Source organism: Leucoraja erinacea, chromosome 4 (genome assembly GCF_028641065.1).
Source record: "Leucoraja erinacea ecotype New England chromosome 4, Leri_hhj_1, whole genome shotgun sequence".
NCBI lineage: Eukaryota > Metazoa > Chordata > Chondrichthyes > Rajiformes > Rajidae > Leucoraja > Leucoraja erinaceus.
Window position 1 is genome coordinate 63,112,353 of NC_073380.1, and position 23,475 is coordinate 63,135,827.

Genomic DNA, 23,475 nt, shown 5'->3' on the forward strand with positions numbered 1-23,475 from the left:
GGGGTCAGAATTGAAATTGGGTCGCTGCCCTAAGCTGCAAGAAAGCAGCACAATAAGCTGCAAATCTGTCCAACCAGGGTAATCAAAGACAAATCATATCCAGAGTGCCCAACTGAACTATTTGGAGTGTCATGAATTAATTTGAAAATGATCGTTACAATGCTTTCAATATTTTTTCAATCGCACAACACTGAAAATAGTATCATTATATAATTCAATTGTTAACTTAAATTGCTTCATGACATGATCTGAAAATAAATTTGCCAATCTGATCAAATTCCTTTACGTCGGCTATTTATTTTAAAGCATTCAGGAAAAAAAGATAAATATGTATTATTTTTATGAATACTGCATTTTCTTTACAATACTATTCTTGTAGCAGCTGAAATGCACTAAGCTTCATATAATACTCAAATAAATTGTTTTTGCTAAGCAAATCAATACATCCACAAATTATAAATAAGGAAATTACTATATTAATAACAATTGTCGATTAATAAATAGGGAAGGATTTCCATTTGTTATATTTATCTGATTCTTTGCTCACCATCCACTAAAACAATAAACTCTGAAAAAACATTAGAAATATTGACTATAATTTACATACAATTACTAATGAAGTCAAACTACTTTATAAGAACAAATCATGTTTACATTCCATAACTAAAATCTTGCATTTACATGTTGCAGTTGAAGGTAAGGTTCTTATACGATTAAAGGCAATATGCTAGTATCCTGTTGGAACACAGATTTAATTGTGTCAAGTTTACCGCAATTGCCAAACAGGAAGAATTCTGGTCAAGTTTAGATGCTGCCAAACAAGCGAAACAAAAATAACATGATTTTTTTTTTTTAAAGTTCCATCCATTTACATTAAATACTTTGAATGTTCCTTCTATGTGGTTCATTGTTATTTATAGATTTTGTTTAAACTGAAGGAAACAGACCATTTAAAGCTTATAATTTCATAAAGAGGGTGTACAATAAATCCCAGTAGGATGAATATAATTTAATTTTTTTTTTGTGACTATTAAGTATCAGAACTGCTTCTTTCCTTAGGAGAGGTCAATTATATCAAAAGCTCAAATTATCGTTAATCTTAGTTAGGTACAAATAGTTAACAGGGTTTGAGGCAAGGCAGCTTCAGTAATCCTATTATTGATCTTTGCATTGAGTATTACTGATCAGATAGAAGTTTTAGTAAAGAACCGGCAGATATGAAACAGGATTGAGCAACTACCATTGGATAGAGCAAAACAAAATTAAGAGACGTTTGTATAAATTATTTTGTTTCAAATTACTAGCAGTAAAAGGAACATCTTGATTCTTAAATATTAATGAAGCACATTTAAAGCACTTTAGCTTCAAAGCTTGCAAAAATTATGTTGACGTTATAATGTTTACCAGCTTTTTTCCCCCGTCTCAAAGGCTGCCCTTGTTACGTACCAGCCAACGTCCAGAGAACAAGCAAAAAGACTGACCCCAGGTTACCACAAACAGGAGCTGCAATTCAGCCATTAGGTGGCATGCATGCCTGACTTTCTCTCACTTCCTGTGGGGAAACACCTGACTTCCAGTGCTCCCACAACAGCGCTTGCACGCCACATAAGAATTAAATGTGCAAAAATCTATGACCCACATTTCCACATGAACGCAGGACCCAATAGCTGGTGTGAAATATTTGCACATTTTAAAATATGACAGGCGATTCTGTCATTGACTGTGGATTATCATAGTGCCAATGTGATTGCATGAAATCTTACCTTCCCCTTCTTCTTTAATTGACTTTGGTTGAGATACAGCAAAACACTGCATTGTTTCATATTTCTGAGGTGCTTGCTGGTTATCATGGCCTTCCTCATCAGTCTCACCAGGTGGTTTAACCAACATACGACAGTTAAAAGTGTGGCTGTTTCGTCTTGGGATTTCATTGGACCAAGGCACCACATTAACTGGAAAATGCAAGGTTTACACACTTCAGTGTGAAATTGGAAAGAATAATTTGTATACGGGCAAGCGAAAAATATAAAATCTTTATTTCATTAAAATTTGTATTTAATGTAAATATACTACGTCACTTGTTGCCACTTACATGCAGAAAATAATATGCAAAGAATATCCTTGAATTTTCTTTAGTGTCTCCACTAACAATCAGCAATCTGGAAGCCAGCTACTTTGAAACATGATTAGAATAAATTCAGCCAGATTGGATTTAGTACATTAATTTGTCTTTTTTATTCTGAGGCACAGCCTCTATCTTTGTAACATGACTAAAGTTGCACTTTATTTTATTGGCTCTTAGCGACCCGAATAACATCAAGGTAGTTCTTGAACCTTGATCAGATGTCTGGAAATACAGCTAGCTGCGCATTCCCAGGTTCGCCCATTTTAAGGCCTCACCATTCAGACTCTGGCAATCCAGAGTTCCGAGGGATACACCATTTGGTCAATGGATGAATGAGTTGGTTGTCGGCAGGCAAATAAGCATAAGGGTCAAGGTGGGAATTAATGACAATGGGTGAGGCGAGGAGAACAGCGATATCACATCATCCCAATTTAACTATTACATTAAAAGCCAAGATGCTAATAAGAAAGAAAATCCCGTATAAATTAGTAGTTGCCAGAGTCAATGGAAAAGCAATGTCCAGTGATCCACTGCCAGCTTTGAGCCACCAATAAATAGCCAAGTAAAAATAAAAAAAATATTAAATGAAGAGATAACAATTTTTAAACTGATCCTTACCAAGAGATTTAGGCAAAAGGTTTCTGACAAACTCTGCATGGTCACCAACATGCAGTATGCTGTATACACTGGAGTTTATAAGCTCTTCTTGGTTGTACTTCAGGTACTGAGTCACATTTTCAGATACAAACACTATGTGCCCTTCAAGATTGACCACAAAAAGGAATCCATCCAAGGCCTGTGAAGAACAAACACTACAAATTAAATGCTGTTTTATAGACACTCTCCCATCCTTAATCAGATGAGACATTATGTGCTAAAATGAAAGAAAGCTAGAGATTGGGGATGAATATCAGTGGCAGTTTACAGTTCCAAATCTAAAAGTTCTTGAAATCATTTTTTCATCTACCTATCAACATCTCTCAGAGGCTGCTTGGGTAAATGCAGGCTGTCACTCAACCCAATACCAACATCAATGCAGCCAGTCAGCAAGCAGACCTGGTGCACTCATGCCACTTTGTCTTTCGATACCCTCATTAACTACCCCCACATCTTCCTATGGTCGGGTGTTGTTGCATTCATTTGCTTCCTCACACTGCAATGCTCTTAAGGGGCAGCACAGTGGCACAGCTAGTGAAGCTGCTGCCTTACAGCTCCAGCGACCTGGTCCAATCCTGACCTGTGGTGCTGCCTGTATGGAAGTTGTGCATTGCCCGCATCTCCACCTGAATTTCCATCAGATGGTGCAATTTCCCCATACATCCCAAAAACTTGTGGATTGGTCAGTTGAACAATATTGAACAAGTAACTTCAGCATCACCTCTGGAATTCAGCTCTTGTATTCATATTTGGAGCAAGACTGGAATGACTACCCGAACCTCATGCAGGTTATTGGCAGGGGAGTCATGTAGCACTGTATGAACTGTTTCAATTACGTGAATCATAAGAGTAGAATTGAAGGGATTAATGGGCTGGATTTGACTATGGTTTGGCTACATTTAAACCCAGGGACATTGAGATCAAATGTAACAGATATATTCTCCTGGGAAAGACCAGTTTAATCACCAGAAATCAGGATGATTTGGTCTCTTAGGTGGCACAGAACCAGAATGTTATTCAAATTAATTCTGGTCCTTAACAGTCAACAAGTATGTTCCTTTAGAAATGAAAATGAAACTATTTTCATTGCTATTGGTTGTTAAACTGACCTCGAGCATCATTGGACCGAGCGCCTCTTTATCAATTACACCTTGACCTGTGGAGGATACATCCGCTTTCTGCACAGCATCTTCGTTTGCGGCAACCTTTTCTGCAAAACAAGAGGAAACTATTACTAAATCTCTATTTACAGATTCTTAAACTAATTTCTAATTTCATATTGCCATGCTAAGCTTTTTTAATATTTTCTTCGTCTTTAATCCAGATGGTACTGTGATGGTGAGTCCCCCCAAAAAAAAGTTGCTCCATGTTTGTGACCGAGTCCCTATTGGAACACTCAATGGCTGTCACTATAACTACCAGGCTATGCACAGTCTGCTCACTGTGATACCCAACTCGCAATGTATTCCGGAAACCACTGATGCCTTCAGTTTTAGATAATTAGTGTCCCTCGATTAAAGGCAACTTACATATGCAATTTCTATTTCTTCTGAACATCAATATACTGACAGTTAATGAAAATATGTATTTATTTATTTCTTTATTTCGAACAGAATAAAAGAATAAAAAGCAAGTGTGAAACAGCATACAAAAAACAAAACAAGAATATTTAAAAAGTGTCATAAACAATATCTATAAATAAATGAAATCGTATGTGTCCGAAAAGGAGCAGGAAGAAGCCAAAGCTTATTAATTCCCACCCCTTATTCAACTGCTTATAATTATCTTAAACAAATTTAGCAGCTATATGTACACCATATGTACACCACCAGCTATATGTACACCAAATTATTTACATTTATACACTAATCAAATATTTACAAAGCCATACAAAAAAGAGAGAAAAACAGAAAGAAAAAGAAAAAACCCTCATGTACTATACAGTACCTCTTAGTCATATATACAACCCATCACCCTATAATCACCATTTTAAAAAAGTGTTTTTGTATATCTTTTTAAACTTAATTATGTTTGTGCTAAGTTTTATCTCCTGTTCCAGACCATTCCACAAATTCACCGCACAGATTGCTATGCACATACTTTTAAGAGTTGTTCTGACATTGAGTTTTTAAAAATTATGTTCCCCTCTCAAATTATACCCACCCTGTCTTTCCATAACGTTTTTGTATATTTCCTGGAAGTAAATTATTTCTTGCTTTGTACATGATTTGTGCAGTCTTAAATTTAACCAGATCGGTGAACTTCAGTGTATGTGTCTTTAAGAATAATAAATTGGTATGTTCAAGATATCCAACGTTATTGATAATTCTTATTGCTCTTTTTTGCAATGTGCATAATGGCTGTAGGTTGGTTTTATAAGTGTTACTCCATATCTCCACACAGTAACTCAGATATGGCAATATGAGTGTATAATACAGAGTATGTAATGATTTGTGGTCCAGAATGTGTCTTGATTTTCCCAATATTGCTATAGACTTGGCCAGTTATGCTTTGACGTGGTTTATATGTGGTTTCCAGCAGATTTTGTGGTCTAAGATCACACCAAGAAATTTATTTTCATAATACTCTTTCTATACTTATGTTATCTATTTTCAATTGTACTTGAAAGTTTGTTTTATGTTTTCTAAATAAAAATATGAGATGATCATATAAAAATACATACAAATTCATATTCATTGCATTATCACCACCAAATCATTGCATCATCGACATTAAATCAATGCAGTATTTGAGAAATCTAAATTATAATTAGTGGTGTAATGTGTTTCTCAGAAGAGTGGGGAACAATATTAGGCAACATGAGCAATAATGGACTGCCTGTAACCGACTCCATCATTAAATAACTAGAAATCGAAAAAGTTACAAGAAAACCTATATATTAAAGATAATTAGGCTAGGATGCTCATGACCTCAAACGAAACAGTGTAATTGTGCAGATGTTATTTTTGTCAGTTTGAAATCACAGTAGTTGAGGATCAGAAGATACAAAGGCCCAGAGGAGGTGGCAGCAATGAAAGTGACATTATCAAAGCTCACCTTCGTTAAGGGTTGAAAATGACTACAAGCCTGAGGTCAAAGGCAAGCATAGTTTAAGATGGAAATTCTCAATTGCTGCTATCAATTCAGTGTTCCTCTACAGATATGATGTATGCAAACACAAATAATAGAAGCAATGCACTGACAAAATTCTAGGTTATTTAAAATTTTGTTTTGCTTTAATACCCTGAAAATGTTATGCCTGGACAGGTAAGATGCAAGTCTTTTTTTTTAATGTGCACTGGGCCACAATTATTATTTAACCACCACTTGCAGTATTTTAGATTTTCTTTAGTCTTGCGTGCATGTTATAATCTTTATTTCATATTCTCCAAATAGTTCCATTATTTGAAATAAATGTTTTATCCTTTTTACTTTGATGTCCCTGGGAACTTTTCAATCTGGCTGACCACACACCTAATTTGATGATATCAATTTTGTCAACCATACTAATGTCTGTAAAGGTGATTCAAGAGAGTTTATTGTCATGTGTCTCAGATAGGACAATTAAATTCTTGCTTTGCTTCAGCACAAGATTTTTGTTTGAATTGAGTTTAATAGTCTGATGGCTGTGGGGAAGTAGCTGTTCCTGAACGTGGATGTTGCAGATTTCAAGCTTCTGTATCTTCATGCTACAGAGATTACTAAAATCTTTGTGGAGGATTTACTTGAACTCAGTAAAGATGTTGTGCTAACTGCAGATTCAGGGCCAATTGACTGTCAATCTAATGGCAGTGGAATAGTCATTGCAGATGACACTGGATTAATTTTACAGCTGGATTTTATGGTGTGATAAGATGCAGTATGTGTGGAATTTTTCTCACCTCTGTTAGCCAAGTTTACACTCTTCTACGAATGATGCAATGATTATTATATGAACTGCATAACTATTGGAACTAAGTGAGACGGAATATGCTGCCTGTGGCAAGCCCAATCCATGTGCTCACTACCAGCTGTTAGAATGCTGCAGATAGAGCTTTTACACATCCTGATATCAACTTGCTTGCACATGCTGCCCAAATCTAGGATGACAGGACTCTGTTGTAGTGGAGCAAGCCAACACTTGCCTACGAAACAAAATAAAACTCTGACCATCAATAAAACCTTGTCCTTCCCCTGACTCAGTTGGCTGTCAATGTTGTTGTACATTGTTTCAGAATATCCCCGATATTCAGAAACAGTCAAAAACTATTAACAATTTAAACAAGTCAAAAAGTTAAAAGCTAAAAGTTAAGCAAAAATAAATCATACTAACACACTTGTAAACTAAAGTACTTAAAGTAAACGCAATTAGTTTAAACAAAATGTAAATAAGCTTAAATTACCCTTCCCCCTCACTGCTGTCCCTGCGTTTAAATAAATTCTCCAAGCATAGTTTCAGTGAATAGATCCCGCAGCTTAACTGCTAAGGAATTAAAGTTAGTTTTTACTTTGCCACTGAAGTTCAATTGGAGTGTAAAGTTAGAGTGCAACTGGGAAATTTGTTGGCGAACCTTGGCCAACAAGTTGAGAGCTTCTGTATTTGCACTGGAGCCCTGAGCTTCCTGAAACTGACAGAAGGGGCACATGCCAGAGTAGAAGCTCTGACCATCAATAAAGGAGTGGAACTGCATTCCAGCTGTTTTGTTTTCACCTGTATGTAGTTTGTGCTGCGCATCCTAATTTAATTATATTTTGACCCCAATAGTGGAAAAAATTTAATTTACTTTCCATATCTTGAATCAAATGAAAATCTTTGTCATTCTTGACCTATGTCTTGGTTTAAGAACTATGAATCTAGTGCTTAAATGAAAACATGTACTTTGTTTGAATGCTTAAATATGAATATTTAATCCAAAAACTGAGGAACAAAGTGTCATTTTAGTCCAGGAAATAATAAAATGGATCATGTGTGCCTGGAATTTTAGTTATAACCTTAGGTAGTTAATAAGATCCAATTTTAGTTAATTGCAGATATAAACAATTTTGTCCCTGTTTTCATTGATAAAATTAACTGAAAAGATCAATACAAGCTAAGTGGTAATTGCAAAATACATGCTGGACTGAGCATAATTTTAAAGCACCAAATGTCTGTTGCTCTAAAACCACATCTGTTTCTGCTTTCTCAATGTTAATGGTGAAAAATGGGTAGGCAGTCTGGTTCTTCATATCCCCTTTTACTTCACACCCCAACTTAATTTTGAACAGCTGCTCTGTGTGTGCCATTCTGCATTTTAATTTCTTTAAGAAGCAGAATGAAATGAAAATAAGATACATTCAAAGAGCATGGCGCAATCTGGCTCTAAGCAGATGCAATGTGCTCATTTCCAACAGCCTGCCAGAAGGGAATATCACTCTCTTGCTGAGTACGCCTTTCCACTGGGATTATAGCAGTGTCTTAAGAGACTTTGTTTATAATTACACTAACTGTGGCAGCAGCAGCAGCTCTGCCTACAATATGAACATGTCGGATCGAATTCAATTGAACAATGTGATCAATTATTCTTCCAGAAAATCTTCAGTGCTATTTAAACTGATTTTATGACCGGTGTGGTTGGTTGTCACGATTACAACACAAATAATGCAAATCGCTAATAAATGTTACTGCATGTCATTTGCACAAGAGATGCAAGGGTTATCGCCGGTGTAGAATGTACAATGCCAATTCAGAAGACAATGGCAAAATCAGAAGTAAATCAGTATTCAAATTCATTTCTACATAAATCTGGATTTTATATTAAACATCGATTAACATGAAGCTTTGTTGAAAGACCCACTATACTGTACAGTAATATTTTGTTAAAGATTAAAGTAAAAATCCCAAAAGCCAAATGCTCAAAATACAGATAGTTTACCGATACAGCCATGAAGCAATTTATCAATCCTATCTCACATTTAATTAAATTAAACATTAGATTAATACAGCTGGACAAAGATGGATTTAGCAATTTACACCTCACACTGACACAGTGCATCACAAAACCTAGAGAAATTTAAACCACTGCACATCTCTGATCTTTAGCATATACTGTCATGGTATAATTTTAAGACATATCTCGGTTGAATGACCCTTAAAACAAGCTAATTACACATTCTGATTAAACAATCATATATGCTACCCTATTAGTTTGTTGGGTTGTGTTATTGGGGGGGGTGATACATGTTTTTTTGTCTCTTCCTTCGGGCGAATGCAACTTTTTCTTGTCGTATCCCCCTTCTCTGTCTCCGTCTGCGCTGAGGCCTAATGGCGGAGCTGGTGGTCTCCAACCTGCGGCCGACCTCGAGGTTCCGGAGGCAGAGCCAGTCAGGACTTATAACGCGAGGCTGGCCGTCTTCGGGGCTGAGGCAGCGGTGGCCCGACTCGCTGATGCGGCGTTCCAGCTTTCGGCAGCGGCCCGGAGCTGAGACTGCGGGACTCGGCGCTGTTGCAACGGGACTCGGAGCTGTTGCAACAGCCCGTGGCTGGGGCTGCGGGACTCGGAGCTGGGGCTGCGGGACTCGGAGCTGAGGCAGCGGGACTCGGAGCTGAGGCAGCGGGACTCGGAGCGGAGCGGGACTGAGCTGATGCAGCGGGACTCGGAGCTGATGCAGCGGGACTCGGAGCTGAGGCTGCGGGACTCGGAGCTGAGGCTGCGGGACTCGGAGCTGAGGCTGCGGGACTCGGAGCTGAGGCTGCGGGACTCGGAGTTGTGGCTGTGGTGGACCGACTCGGAGCGGAGACGTCGTTCCGGCTTTCGGCAGCGGCGACATCACAGAGGTCCACTGGACTGGAGAGCGGCATCTTCGGCCTGGATCGGTCGCCTCAGCGCAGAGGGAGAACAAGGAGGGAAGAGACAGAGACTAAGACTTTTGCCTCCATCACAGTGAGGAGGTGCTTGGTAAACTCACTGTGGTGGGTGTTAATTTGTGTTTATTGTATGTTTTGTTATTTATTGTTACTGTGTATGACTGCAGGCAACGTAATTTCGTTCAGACCGAAAGGCCTGAATGACAATACAGGAATCAAATTCAAATTCAAAAATGAAACAAATCAACTCACAGCTTCTTTCAGCCTATAAATATCAGCCACGAGGTGAAAGCTTTTGTAAAACCAGTGTACTATTCACAATCACAATTTTTCTTAAAGGCTGATGTGCCACCCAGGGGAGCTCCCCTCCAACAGCCGAGGGCTATCGAGAGCACCTCCCCTATGGCCACTGGTAGAGATCCCCTCCAGTGACCGGAGGCCATCCAGAGCTCCCCTCCAGTGGCCGAGGGCCAACTAGAGGAACTCGGCTCCAATGGCTCGGGGGCAGTCAGTGGAGCTTAGCTCCAGCAGTCAAGGGGGACATCTGGTAGATCTCAGCTCTCTTGGGCTCAGAGATGTCTGGAGGTGCTCATCGCCAGCATCTATGTTTGGCTGTAAAATCTTTGGATGAGTCTTCCCAGGACACAGTCTAATCAACAATGCAGATCATGCTGATACTGCTAAAAAATTATAATTGGCCTAAGTGTGCAATAAACAGAGTATAGTACAGCTCAGTCACAGGCCCATCGACCTGACTTGTCCATGCTGACCAAAATACCCACATTCCTGTATTTGACACATATTCCTCTATTCCTTTCCATGTACCTGTCTAAATGCCTAGTAGGTTTTCAAAAAAGTGAAACGTGTTCCTGTGAGAAAGAAAGGCAAGACTGACAGAAGTGAGGAACCTTGGGTGACAAAAGATGTTGAGGTTCTGGTTAAAAAAAGGAGGTATCTGTCAGATATAAGCAAATCAGGTCGAGAGAATCCCTTGAGTATAGGAGGTATCAGAGTACATTTAAGAGGAAAATCAGGAGGGCAAAAAGGAGACATAAAATCGTTTTAGCAGATAAAATAAATGATAATCCAAAGAGCTTCCACAGCTACATTAAGGGCAAAGGAGTAAGTAAAGTGAGAATAGGAGCCTTAAATATCAATGAGTTGTCTATGTGTGGGCCACCGGAGATAGGCTAAGTGATAAATTAATATTTGGTGTCTGCATTTACCATGGAGAAAAACATAGACACTTGGGAACTCGAGGAAGTTAATATGGATGTTGTAAAGAGAGTTCACATTAGTGCTGGAGAGGTGCTGGAGGTCGTAAAATGCAGAAAGGTGGATGAATCCTCAGGATCTGCACACTTGTATTCCAGGACATTGTGGAAAGCGAGGGAAGAAATTGTGGGGAAACTGGCAGAGATATTTGATTTAGTTTATTGTCATATGTACCGAGGTACAGTGAAAAGCATTTTTGTTGCGTGTTATTTAGTCAGCGGAAGGACATGCAAGATTACATTCAAGATAGTCAAGTTCAGATGCAGGATAAAGGTAGAGGAGATTAGGAGCAGCATAGATAGTAAGAAATTCTGCAGATGGAATAGAGGTTCAAAAGAGTAGAGTAATTGTAATGAATGATTGCAGATCCACTTTTTGGACCAGCACACCGAGAGGCATCTGGCTTGGGCACCATCTTTCTTTTTTTAGCACCATTGATATCCACAGCTGAGGTGCCGGAAGAATGGTGGGTGGAAAATGTTGTGCCTCTATTTAAAAAGACTGTAAGGAAAAGCCTGGGAACAATAGTCTGTTGAGCCTAACATGTGGTGAGCAAATTATTGTAGGGTATTCTGAGGGATGGTATCAACATGTATTTAGAAAGGCAAGTCAGGGATAGTCAGCATGGCTTTGTGTATGGAAAAGTCTCTCCAATATTACCAAGTACTTTTGAAAAGGTGACCAAGGCAATTGATGTGGGCAGTGCAGTGGACTATCTACATGGACTTTGGCAAGACCTTTGCCAAGGTATCGCATGGCCACTAGTCTGGAAGATTACTTAGGTCATATGGGATCCAGGGCAAGCTGTCGACTGGATACAAAATTGGCTTGACGATAGGAGACAGAGGGTGGTGGTAGGGTGTTATTATTCCAACTGGAGGCTTTAACTCATGATATGCCACATCATGCTGGCACCACTGTTCTTATTGGTCCTTACCTATATTAACAATGTGGACGTGCATGCACGAGATGAGTTAGTAAGTTTGCAGATGACACCAAAATTGGTGGTATAGTGGACAGTGAAGAAAGTTATCCAAGATTACAATGTGAACTTGAACTGGGCAAACTGACTTAGAAATGGCGGATATAATTTAATTTGGATAAATGTTGCATTTTGATCAAATAAACCAGGGAAGGATTTACACAGTAAATGGTTGGGGCATGGAGTGTGTTGTGGAAGAAATAAGAGATTCAGATGCATAGTTTCATTAAAGTGATAACACAGGTTGAAGGGTGGTGAAGAAGGCATCTGGCACATTTGCCTTCATTGGTCAGTGTACTGAGTATAGATGTTGGATGTCACACAGGCAAGTGAGGATTAACTCAATTAGGCAACTTGGTTAGCATTGGTGAGTTGGCCTGAAGAGCCTACCATGCTGGAGAGTTCTATAATTCTTTCTGCTGTGACCACATCCTTTCTACAATGTGGTGAGCAGAACTGCATACAATATTCTAAGTATGGCCCAACCAATGTCCTGTACAGCTGTAATGTAGTGTCCTAATACTTGTACTCAATACCGCCGCATATGAAAGCAGGCGAGCTAAACACCTTTTTCTCTACCTATGACTGTTACATCAATGCTGTTAAGGTCCTTGCCATTTGTGCTTACTAGCATTAGACAATGCAAAATACATTATCTCACACTTATCTGAAATAAATTCCATCTGTCACTGCTTCACTCAACTTTCTAGCTGAATTATAACCCCCCAATTCTTAGGCAACCATTGTCAATATCTACAACTGCACCTATTTTCATGCCATGAGAAAACTTACACGAATGATCCGATTAGTACATTTGCTGATAACACGAAGATTGGTGCAGTTGTATATATACACACACACTATACATATATACACCAGATCTCCAGATTGCCTGCAATGCTCAGGCAAGGGTACTGTGGAACACATCCTGAGCTGCTGCCCAAAGGCTCTTGGGCAGGGCCGGTACACCTGGCGTCACGACCAGGTTCTTAAACCCATTGCAGAAGCCATCAGGCATGGGAATCAGCAGCTGCAGACGAGCACGCCCCACCACCCAGATGATCACCTTCGTGAAGGCTGGAGTGCAGCTACCAAGAACCACAGCAGCCAGGAATCAGTCAGGAATCCTGGCGACTGCGCAGGACTGGCAGCTTTCCGTAGACCTGGCGAAACAGCTGAAGTTCCCACAGCACATTGCCACGACCATCCTGAGGCCAGATATCCTCCTGGTCTCAGAGGTGACCAAAAACATTGTCTTGTTGGAACTGACAGTGCCGTGGGAGGACCATCTGGAGGAGGCCCACGAGAGGAAGATGGCCAAGTATGATGAACTGGTCATAGACTGCTGCAAGCAGTGCTGGAAGGCAAGGTGTATGCCCATTGAGGTTGGCTGCAGAGGTTTTGCAGGGCAATCGCTCTATAAAGCCTAGAGTGCACTGGGCATCAACGGAGTGGCGAGGAGAAGGGCCATCAAGAACACCATCGAGGCAGCGGAGAAGGCCTCGAGATGGCTCTGGATCAGGAGAGGAGGTCCATGGGGAAGAGCGAATGTCACCTGAACACGTCGTGGTCTGATCAACCACGGCTGGGTCGCCTGGGTGATGGTGTCTGATGTTGAAAGAGAAACACCCAATGACCCCAGGTTACATCACTGATGATGTGTTCATGAGCATCTATAAATGTATTTGTATCAATCAAACACATATCTATTATACATGCACACATAACCCTCCACCACTACCTTCTGTCTCCCATCAGCAAGCCAATTTTGGATTCAGTTTACCAAATCATCAAGGATCCCATGTGCCCTAACCTTCAGGTCCAGCTGACCATGTGGACTTTGTCAAAAGCCTTGCTAAAATTCACATAAAACTATCTACTTGACTCCATCAAATTTCCAAGTAACTTTCTCAAAAAACAGATCTGTGAGGCAGCATTCCCCCACACAAAACCACGTTGACTCCTCTTAATCAGTCCTTGCCTTTCCAAGAGATCATAATTGCTACCCCTAAATTAATGTTCAAACAATTTACCTAATACTGTCACAAGACTCTACTGACTGCCCATCTTAAAATGGGTAACAACATTAGCTACCCTCCAGTCTTGCGGCACCTCACCCACAGCTAAAGATGATGCCAAATAATTGATGATGCAATGTAACAGATTGTTGGCAGCAAGGCAAAAAGAATTGCCATTCCATGTACAATGCTCTTTAAAAGGAAAATGGTGAGGTCAGGGTTGCCAATCTACATGAGGCACAGGGGAAAGGAAAAACACCACCGACTTACTTGTGCACCGCATCGAACTAAAATTAGAAAACCTAACATATGGCTGCATGAAACCAGGGGCATTCATGTTCGTTAGGAAGCATTCTACTCCCAGAAAAACACAAGACCCTTCCTGTGCTCTCCAAATGTGTTTATCTTTTCAACATTAATGTACTATATTTCACTGTGCTGCTGAAATTCCCTGCAGTGAATATTAAACACAGCAGCTGCACTTTTTCTCAGTGTTTACACTTTCAGAGAGCAAGCTAAGAACAAAGCTCTGTACTATGCCAGGTACAGCTGCTATGATATTAATCAAGCTTTTCTATTTTTCACCACGCCCCTTCCCATCTTTCTTTCAGTTATTATGTTACTTATGACTGAGGAACACCATCTTAATTTATCCACCAAGATTAACCCTCTGACATAGATGATTCCATAATTTCTAATAGTTTACCGAATGTTCCAGCCTGCCCGACATCCCTCCCTCACCTGACTCTACTCATCTCTTTCCCTTCTTCTCAGCATCCATAATCTGCAGTCCTCATCTCCACAAATTACCTCCTCCATTGCTATATTCACCCCTTGCTTTCATCCCCAACCATCAACTCTTCCTCATCTGGATACACCCATCACCTCCGATCTCCTGTTTTGCCCTCTCACACCTCCCCCATAAAAGTGAAACCCCACAATTGATTTAATCAATTTAATATTTAAGAACGAACTGCAGATGCTGGAAAATCGAAGGTAGACAAAAATGCTGGAGAAACTCAGCAGGTGAGGCAGCATCTATGGAGCGAAGGAAATAGGCAATGTTTTGAGTTAAGACCTTTCTTCAGACACCCGCTGAGTTTCTCCAGCATTTTTGTCTATCTCTAATCAATTTAATAGTTTGGGAATGGTGAATGACCTAGTGCCTCCAAGAAATTCTGGACAGCAATGCTCTTTTTTAACTTGTTATCTGAAAATAGTGCGGGCAATTTGTTAGCCACCTCCCCTTTACACTCTTAGACCTGTTGCAGAGTCTCAACTCGAAATGTTGACCATCCCTTTGCTTCCACAGATGCAACCTGACACATTGAGTTCTTTTAGTGTTTTGGGTTTTTTTCAGCTCCAGATCCCAACATCTGCAGTCTGTGGTGCCTCCCTGAACAACCATATTTCTTGAAATTGAACCATAAATCTAGCTCTTGGTTTTTGGAATAGCTGAATCCAAATCTCACTGAACTTGCTCATTCCGCGATTGCTGTCCCCCAGGGTGCTACAATTTTCATTTCCTGTACATTGCCAGCACCATATTCAGATAACTAGTCAAAATGAGTATTGCTGTCCAGAGTTTCCTGGACACACAGGGTCATGCAGCAGTCACGAACTACTAATTTGATTAAATCACTGGGGTTTTTCCATTTTATATTTGGCTGCTGATGCCTGATTGAAATATCTTTCCTGTTCTCTCATACCCTTATCTTGCTCCAGAGAATAATGTCTTCGGCTAGCATTGCCTTAATCTTTAGCAACACATACTCGTGCTAGCATAAATTTAACAATAGTCAGAATTGTATAGCACAGTAACGGACCCTTTGGCCTACTATGTCTATGACGACTTGTTTGCCAATCAACATGAATCCCATTTGCCTGCATGAGGATTATGTTTTTCCAAGTCTAGTGTAGGAATGAACTGCAGATGCTGGAACACCAAAGATAGAGACAAAATGCTGCAGTAACTCATCGCGTCAGGCAGCATCTCTGGAAAAAAGGAATTGTTGATATTTTGGGTCAAGACCCTTCTTCAGACTGAGAGTCAGGGGAGAAGGAAACTGGAGGAGGCTTAGAACAGAAAGTTTCCCCCTCTCCAGACACTCAGTCTAAAGAAGGGTCTCGACCCCATACGTCACCCATTCCTTTTCTCCAGAGATGCTGCCTGACCCGCTGAGTTACTATATCATTTCTCCAAGTATTGCCCATATAAGTATGTCAAAATCTCCTACCTCTCACCTTAAACCAATGCCTTCTTGTTTTTGATATCCCTTTCATAGGAAATGTTCATTTTGGATATTTCTGACCTACACTTTCCATATAATTGTTATTCTTGTTTTGCACAAGAAATGAACAAACCACTTTGCCTATTACATTGTTTAAGGCACTTAACATTCCTAAATGTAAAGTTAATTTACATCAATTGGTCTGCTGTGTTCCTGGTATCCCCTTCTCATTATAATACACCACCCTCACAAACTCATTATATCAACATATTTTCTTTAACTATATTAATGTAAACGTGCTCCAGGTATGTCAATAATATCTGCTTGATCTTGCTGGACATTGCGCCCTCTTCACCGGCTGACCATGTTGGTCCACACAACCACCCAATCAGAGACCTGTTACTTCGCAGCTCAAGCAGCATGTTTAAATATTTCCAATATTTAGAAACATAGAAATTAGGTTCAGGAGTAGGCCATTCGGCCCTTCGAGCCTGCACCACCATTCAATATGATCATGGCTGATCATCCAACTCATTTATTCTGTACCAATCTTATTATGGAGGTATTGCTGATTGTTTTGTTTTATTACCTCCACTTTTCCACATTAGGTATTGTTTAACACTAACATAATCAAATGCATCCCTGTTTTACTATACTGTATACGCTTGAGGTTACCTGTTATAACACACCACCTCACCAACTGATATTGAAACAATATTTCAATCAACCTGCCTTCGGAAGTTATTTCTCCTTTATATTTTTAGAACTACATTATTGGTGATCTCTTGCTTATCCAAGAATTGAAACTATATGCTGTTCTGAAGTTTTAATTATGCTTTCTAACAAAATGTTTCAGTGTTGACAATCCCCGTTCCAGCACAGGTTCGCAGAAACAGCAGGTACAGCAAGCACAGTACCTCGAAACAACGGAGAGGCCTCCATTGTGTCCGGAAACGTGGCCGACGGGCAGGAGTTCAGGTCAGTCTGAAGCGCAGGGGACTTCGACCCCCTCTCCCTACCATCTTACTGGCCAATGTACAGTCCCTTGAAAACAAAGTGGAGGACTTAAGAGCAAAGCTGCTTTACCAAAGGGAGCTGAGGGAATGCTCTGTGTTCTGTTTCACAGAGACATGGCTCACCCCCAGCTCCCCAGACTCAGCGGTCCAGCCTGAAGGTTTCTCCAGCCATCGCATGGGTCGTACACTGGCATCTGGGAAAGGTAGAGGAGGGGGCGTCTGCCTCATGGTCAAATCTGCGTGGTGCTCAGACGTGGCAGTCCTGTCCAACTCCTGCTCTCCACACCTCGAACATCTGGCGGTGAAGTGCCGTCCCTTCTACCTACCGAGGAAATTCACCACCATCATCCTGACCGCGGTCTACATCCCTCCCCAGGCTGATGCCCATCTGGCACTGGGGGAGCGGCACGCCCTGATCAACAAGCAGCAGATGGCTTACCCTAAGGTGTTTACCACCATAGCCAGGGACTTCAACAAAGCCAACCTGAAGAAATCACTTCCGAACTTCCAGCAACATGTGTCCTGCAGCACCAGAGGATCAAACACCCTCGACCACTGCTGCACGACCACTGCTTATCGCTCTATCCCTCGCCCTCACTTCAGTAAATCTGACCATACTGCAGTTTCCTGCCTACCCCCCGAGGTAAGGACCGTACAGAGCTGGTCGGTGGGGGCGGGGGCAGAGGAACAACTCCAGGACTGTTTGTTGTCAGTAGAATGGGCAATGTTAACGGACCTGGAAGAATACGCCACAGTCATTACAGACTTCATAAAGAAATGTGTGGAGGACTGCTTCCCAACAAAAACCTTCGGAGCGTTTCTTAACCAGAGGCCTTGGATGAACCATGAGCTCCGCACTTTTCTGGTCCAGATCCCGGGCATTCAGGCCTGGAGATGCAGAAGTCTACAAGAAGTCCAGATACGACCTTGGTAAGGCCATCAAAAAAGGCCAAAAGGGACCTGCTCCCAGCTAGAGGATGAGACGGATGTTCGGCAACTGTGGTATGGCTTGAATGCCATCACCTCCTACAAGGCAAAATCAAGAGGAAGCTCAATTGTCAGCGAAGCATCACTCCCTGACGAGCTCAATGCGTTTTGCGCACGTTTTGGTAGGGAGAACACTGATGTGCCTTCTCGAGCCCCCATTCGCCGTGATGGTATTTCAGTCACAGTCACAGAGGCCGATGTCAGAAGATCCTTCAGGGGGGGTGAACCCTCGGAAAGCGCCTGGGCCTGATGGTATACCCGTCCGTGTTCTAAAAACCTCTGCGGACCAACTGGCTGGAGTTTTTAAGGACATTTTCAACCTCTCACTTCTGAGGTCTGAGGTTCCCACCTGCTTTAAAAGGGCATCAATAATACAGGTGCCCAAGAATAGCAAGGTGACGTGCCTCAATGATTATCGACCAGTGGCACTAACGTCTGTGGTGATTAAGTGCTTTGAGATGTTGATTATGGTGCATATCAAATCCTACGTCTACAAGAACGTCGACAAGAACGTCGACCCACTGCAGTAGGCTTACCGCCTCAACAGATCAACGGTGGATGCGATCTCACTGGCTCTCCACTCCGCTCTGAACCACTTGGACAACAGAAACTCATATGTCAGACCGTTATTCATTGACTACAGCTCAGCGTTTAATACCATCATCCCCTCCAAGCTGGTTACCAAGCTCTCAGATCTGGGTCTCTGCGCATCCTTCTGTAATTGGATCCTCGACTTCCTCATCCACAGACCAGTCTGTCCGTAATGGTGGAAATGTGTAATTCTCGTTAACAATCGGCACAGGAGCACCTCAAGGCTGCGTGCTCAGCCCCCTGCTGTACTCACTGTATACTCATGACTGTGTAGCTGGACATAGTGCGAACTCCATCATCAAGTTCGCCGACGACACCACTGTTGTGGGACGAATCACTGATGGTGACATGTCAAGAGTATAGAAGTGAGATCGACCGATTGACCAAATGGTGCCAGCACAATAACCTGGCTCTCAACACCAGCAAAACCAAGGAACTGATTGTAGACTTTGGAAGGGGTAGGATAGGGACCCACAATCCCGTTTATATCAACAGGACGATGGTGGAAAGGATCAAGTACTTCAAATTCCTGGGCGTGCATATTTCCGAAGATCTTTCCTGGTCCCAGAACACTGATGCAATTATAAAGAAAGCACATCGGCGTCTCTACTACCTGAGATGATTACGGAGAGTCAGTATCTCAAAGAGGACTCTCTCGAACTTCTACAGGTGCACAGTAGAGAGCATACTCACTGGTTGCATCGTGGCTTGGTTCGGCAACTTGAGCGTCCAGGAGCGGAAGAGAATGCAGAAAGTTGTGACCACTGCCCAGTCCATTATCGGCTCTGACCTCCCCACCATCGATGGGATCATTCGCAGTCGCTGCCTCAAAAAGGCTGCCAACATCATCAAGGGCCCATCCTTCAGATTGATGGCATTACTCAAACTAATCAGTTGAACAATTTGGATTATTAAAAAACTTCCACATCATGCATCTCATTGCGGTTTATCAGGCCTTGTGAACAGATCACTCAGTCATACAGAATGAGAACAGGCCCTTCAGCCCAAATTGCACATGCCAACCAAGATGCCCCGTCTGCACTAGTCCCAAATGCCCTCGTTTGGCCCATATCCCTCTAAACCTTTCCTATTCATGTCCCTGTCCAAATGTATTTTTAAATGTTATAGTATCTGCCTCAACTACCTCCACTGGTAGCTTGTTCCATATTCCCACCACCTGCTGGGAAAATAAGTTTCTCCTCAAGTTCCTATTAATATTTTTGCCTCACACCTTAAACCTATGATCTCTTGTCATAATTCATTCCAATGCAACAATAACTACAGTTGCAATAGTATCTCATTCACTATAAAGCACTGTAAATCATTCACTGTAAATCAGGAGATGGCAAGTTACTTCATATACAAACATTTTCATCTTTATCGTGTGCTTCACAGGGCACATTGCATTTTAATGACAGCAAGGCAATTTTATTTTTAAGGTTATTATCATTCTTTAGCAATAATTAGAAACATCAAGTCTTAAGCAATTACTCCAAGAAAATCTCTACGTTTGAAATATCGGTCTTGGAAACCCAGATTCTCTTTAAAATTAAAGATTTCAAACTTAGCCATTTCATCACGTGGCATATATGTTTATTTTATGTGATTTTATTTTTTCCCCCACTTCAGCTTAAAGTGGAGGAGACTAGTTTCTGTAGGCTAGCTTCCCATAATTATAACGTAACAAGTAACCATTTATTCTGACCCTAAAATATCAGTGTGTGTATGATGGTGACTGGATAAGTCAATCATTCTTGTTTACATTATGGACCACAGAAGACAATGTCTCCATTCAGTTGATGCACTAATATAGTGTAAAAGAACTCTCCTAAAGTACAGCTGGTACAGTGGGTTGGGAACACAGAATTTTCATCTAAATATACAAAAGGATCTAAACTTAACCTGGCCGAATTTATATAGCTTTGCCCCATTTAAAAAAACTGCAGTTACTAATTTATCCTATTTAAAGTCAACTCCACTTTAATGTCTAATTATTTGAAATATGGAAAAAGTAATCATACTTCGAACAGGGAAAAAAAATCTTTATTTTACTGTAAAGTTGACAAATGCAAAAAATGTGGTTACTTAATGCTGTGCTGCTTAAATGTCAATTTGCATAAATTCACATCTTGAATTTAAGCAGAATCAGTTAATCAGTGGATGGTTTGAACAGTACTTGCAGCGAAGTACAACAAAAGAGAACTATGTAAGAGTTAAGTTAAAACAAGTCAAAATAGTAAAAGATCCGTTTCACATATGAAAGCACTTGCAAATGGAACAGTGAAATCTGCAAGCATTAGGTTTAAATTGGATGACAAAACATAAATTAATGCTGAGACTATAAGCATTAGGATCAGCATTGTCACGTGTCTTTCACTCTTTGTGGACATTGGCTAGCAATGTTACAACATTTTGAGATTTAAAAAATCAAGCCTGTAATTTATCCCATCAGATAAAGCATAAAAAGAAGTTTAATTTGGCACCTAATTCACTTTCATATCTCAAGTATTTAAAAAGGTATGGCCATTTTCATACTTGGAAATTAGCATCTTGTTCCCTATTGATTTTCTATGGACATAACAAAAAAGCTGTGATCGTGAACAGTCAAAAGCACATAACCTTCTTAAAAATTAAGAGAACTGAATGAAATTTTCAGATCATAGATTGAACCATTCTGAAACAAATATAAAATAATCTTACTCGGATGACCTGAAATTAAAGCATATAATTAGTTAGTTACCCACTTGTAGCTAATTTCAAACTTCAATTACTAGATCTAAACATCTATCCATTTCTTAATAAATGATTAACATTTTTAAATAGCCTAAGTGTCCAAATAATATTCACAAATAATTCACAATAAAACATGATTTTAAAATCTCATTTACATTAATTTATAGGCCAAATGGAAGGAATTTAGTGTTCAATTGCCGTGAATTAAAGTCCATTTTAAATCAGCTTTCTAGTGGGATCCTGTGAACGCGCTGGTTTAGAAAGTTCACATTGCGGTAGATTTGTGCCATCAAATGCCCAGAAAAATACTATATATACTACTATAGCACTTAGGAAAAACTCGTAAAACTAATAATAGCTCATGTGAGGGAACCTACCAGCGAATTTCCGTTAATAACTAACTAGGCTGAACAAACTCGATTTGAACAGCCTAGAGAAAATCGCGTTTTAAACCCGCCCCCCTCTAAACGGAGCCAAGATCGAGCACACGGGCTGGGGCAGATTTTCAGCGACGCTTCAGGTACGCTTTGCAACATACCTACATTGGCAAAGTCAACAGTACCATCTTCTTTCAACATCCTTCCTTCTATGTGGTACTTATTGGACTTTTTCCAGTGGTTTCCATTCTTAATTAACTTAAGCACAGCCAAAGCATCTCCATCAATGGTTTTGATTCTGCTTGTATGCGCTAACCTGGATCTCCATGGCAACAGTACTCATAGCCAGAGAATTACCTGAATTGACTTATCCTTTGCTCCTTCATTGTTGCCTCTGCATTTTCCAATAATCAAACTGGGCTCCTTCCTCTGTCATCTCCATGCAGTCTTTCATAACACAATTGGAAAAAATAATGTTGCATTTCAAGTTTTACCTTGGGATCTCTCGCCGACATTGCCAGTGTCGGAGCTCTGACTAGCGCGGCCTGTGGATTTCGGGAGTCGTGGTCTCCGGGGAGGAAGCGGCCGTTCCAGACGTTCCAAGCCGCTAAAGAGTGTTCTCCCGACGCCGAAGACCCATCATCGGCGACTGCGGAGGGGGGATGCAGTCGTCGCAACAACTTTGTGGGGGGATGCTTTTATGTTTAAAGTTCAATTCTTTTTTAATGTGGTGTCTTACTTTTATTGGTGTGCTGCAAATAGCAACTCAAATTTCACTACACCAGAAATGGTGTATGTGACAATAAATATATTTTGTCCTTTGTATCAATGAGCAAAAATATTCTTCAATTAAAAACTAAGATCAAAGCTACCATCTTTGGGCACTGACATAAATTTATTTCCCAATCTGATAATTTCATTCTGCTCCCCAGGGAACCCAGATTGTTCTGCCCCGACATGAGTTCCCAAGCACATTTTTACTCCATCATCATATTCACCTCAAAACTTTAGTAGTTTCTATTGCTTTTGCCACCTCTAGACTTTAGTATTCTAACCGTGTCAAAGCTGGTTCCTCATCTTTCACCTACATAAACCTAGGCTCATTCAAAATGTTACTGCCATAGCTCACACCATTCCCTTCACACAAACTCACACCGTTCCCTTCACATCAATTGCCGTTACACGCTCTGGGTCATGCAAATTTTAAATTCTCTTTTCTGTTATCCTCCAATGCCAGCACCTCACTAACTGCTGTAGCCATCTAACTCTCCAAGATCTCACTGCTCCCTCAATTCTGACCTCTTTCACAACTGTTCACAACGCGAGGGTGGCACGGTGGCATAGAGTTGCTGCCTTACAGTGCCAGACACCCATGTATGATCCTGGCTATGGGTGCTGTCTGTACGGAGTTTGTATTTTCTCCCTGTAACCGCATGGGTTTTCTCCGGTTTCCTCCCACACTTCAAAGACATGCAGGTTTATAGGTTAATTGGCTTTGGTTAAATTGTAAATTGTCCCTAGTGTGCGTGTGTATGCCGGAAAGTGTTAGTGCGCAGGGATTGTTGGTCAGCGTGGAGTCAGTGGGCCGATGGGCCTTTTTCTGCAATGTATCCCAAAACTAAACTGCAATTTTAAATCTCTCTGCCCGCACTGGAGACCA

At 40.8% G+C, this 23,475-nt stretch overlaps 1 protein-coding gene across 1 annotated transcript in view; it reads right to left on the reverse strand.

The window, feature by feature from the left end:
- Positions 1-23,475, reverse strand: part of ncoa2 (nuclear receptor coactivator 2) — a 301,026-nt gene that overhangs the window by 69,526 nt on the left and 208,025 nt on the right. Inside the window, 3 exon segments of the mRNA XM_055634454.1 lie at positions 1,764-1,952; positions 2,744-2,921; positions 3,892-3,992. Coding sequence (XP_055490429.1) covers positions 1,764-1,952; positions 2,744-2,921; positions 3,892-3,992 — 468 coding nt within the window.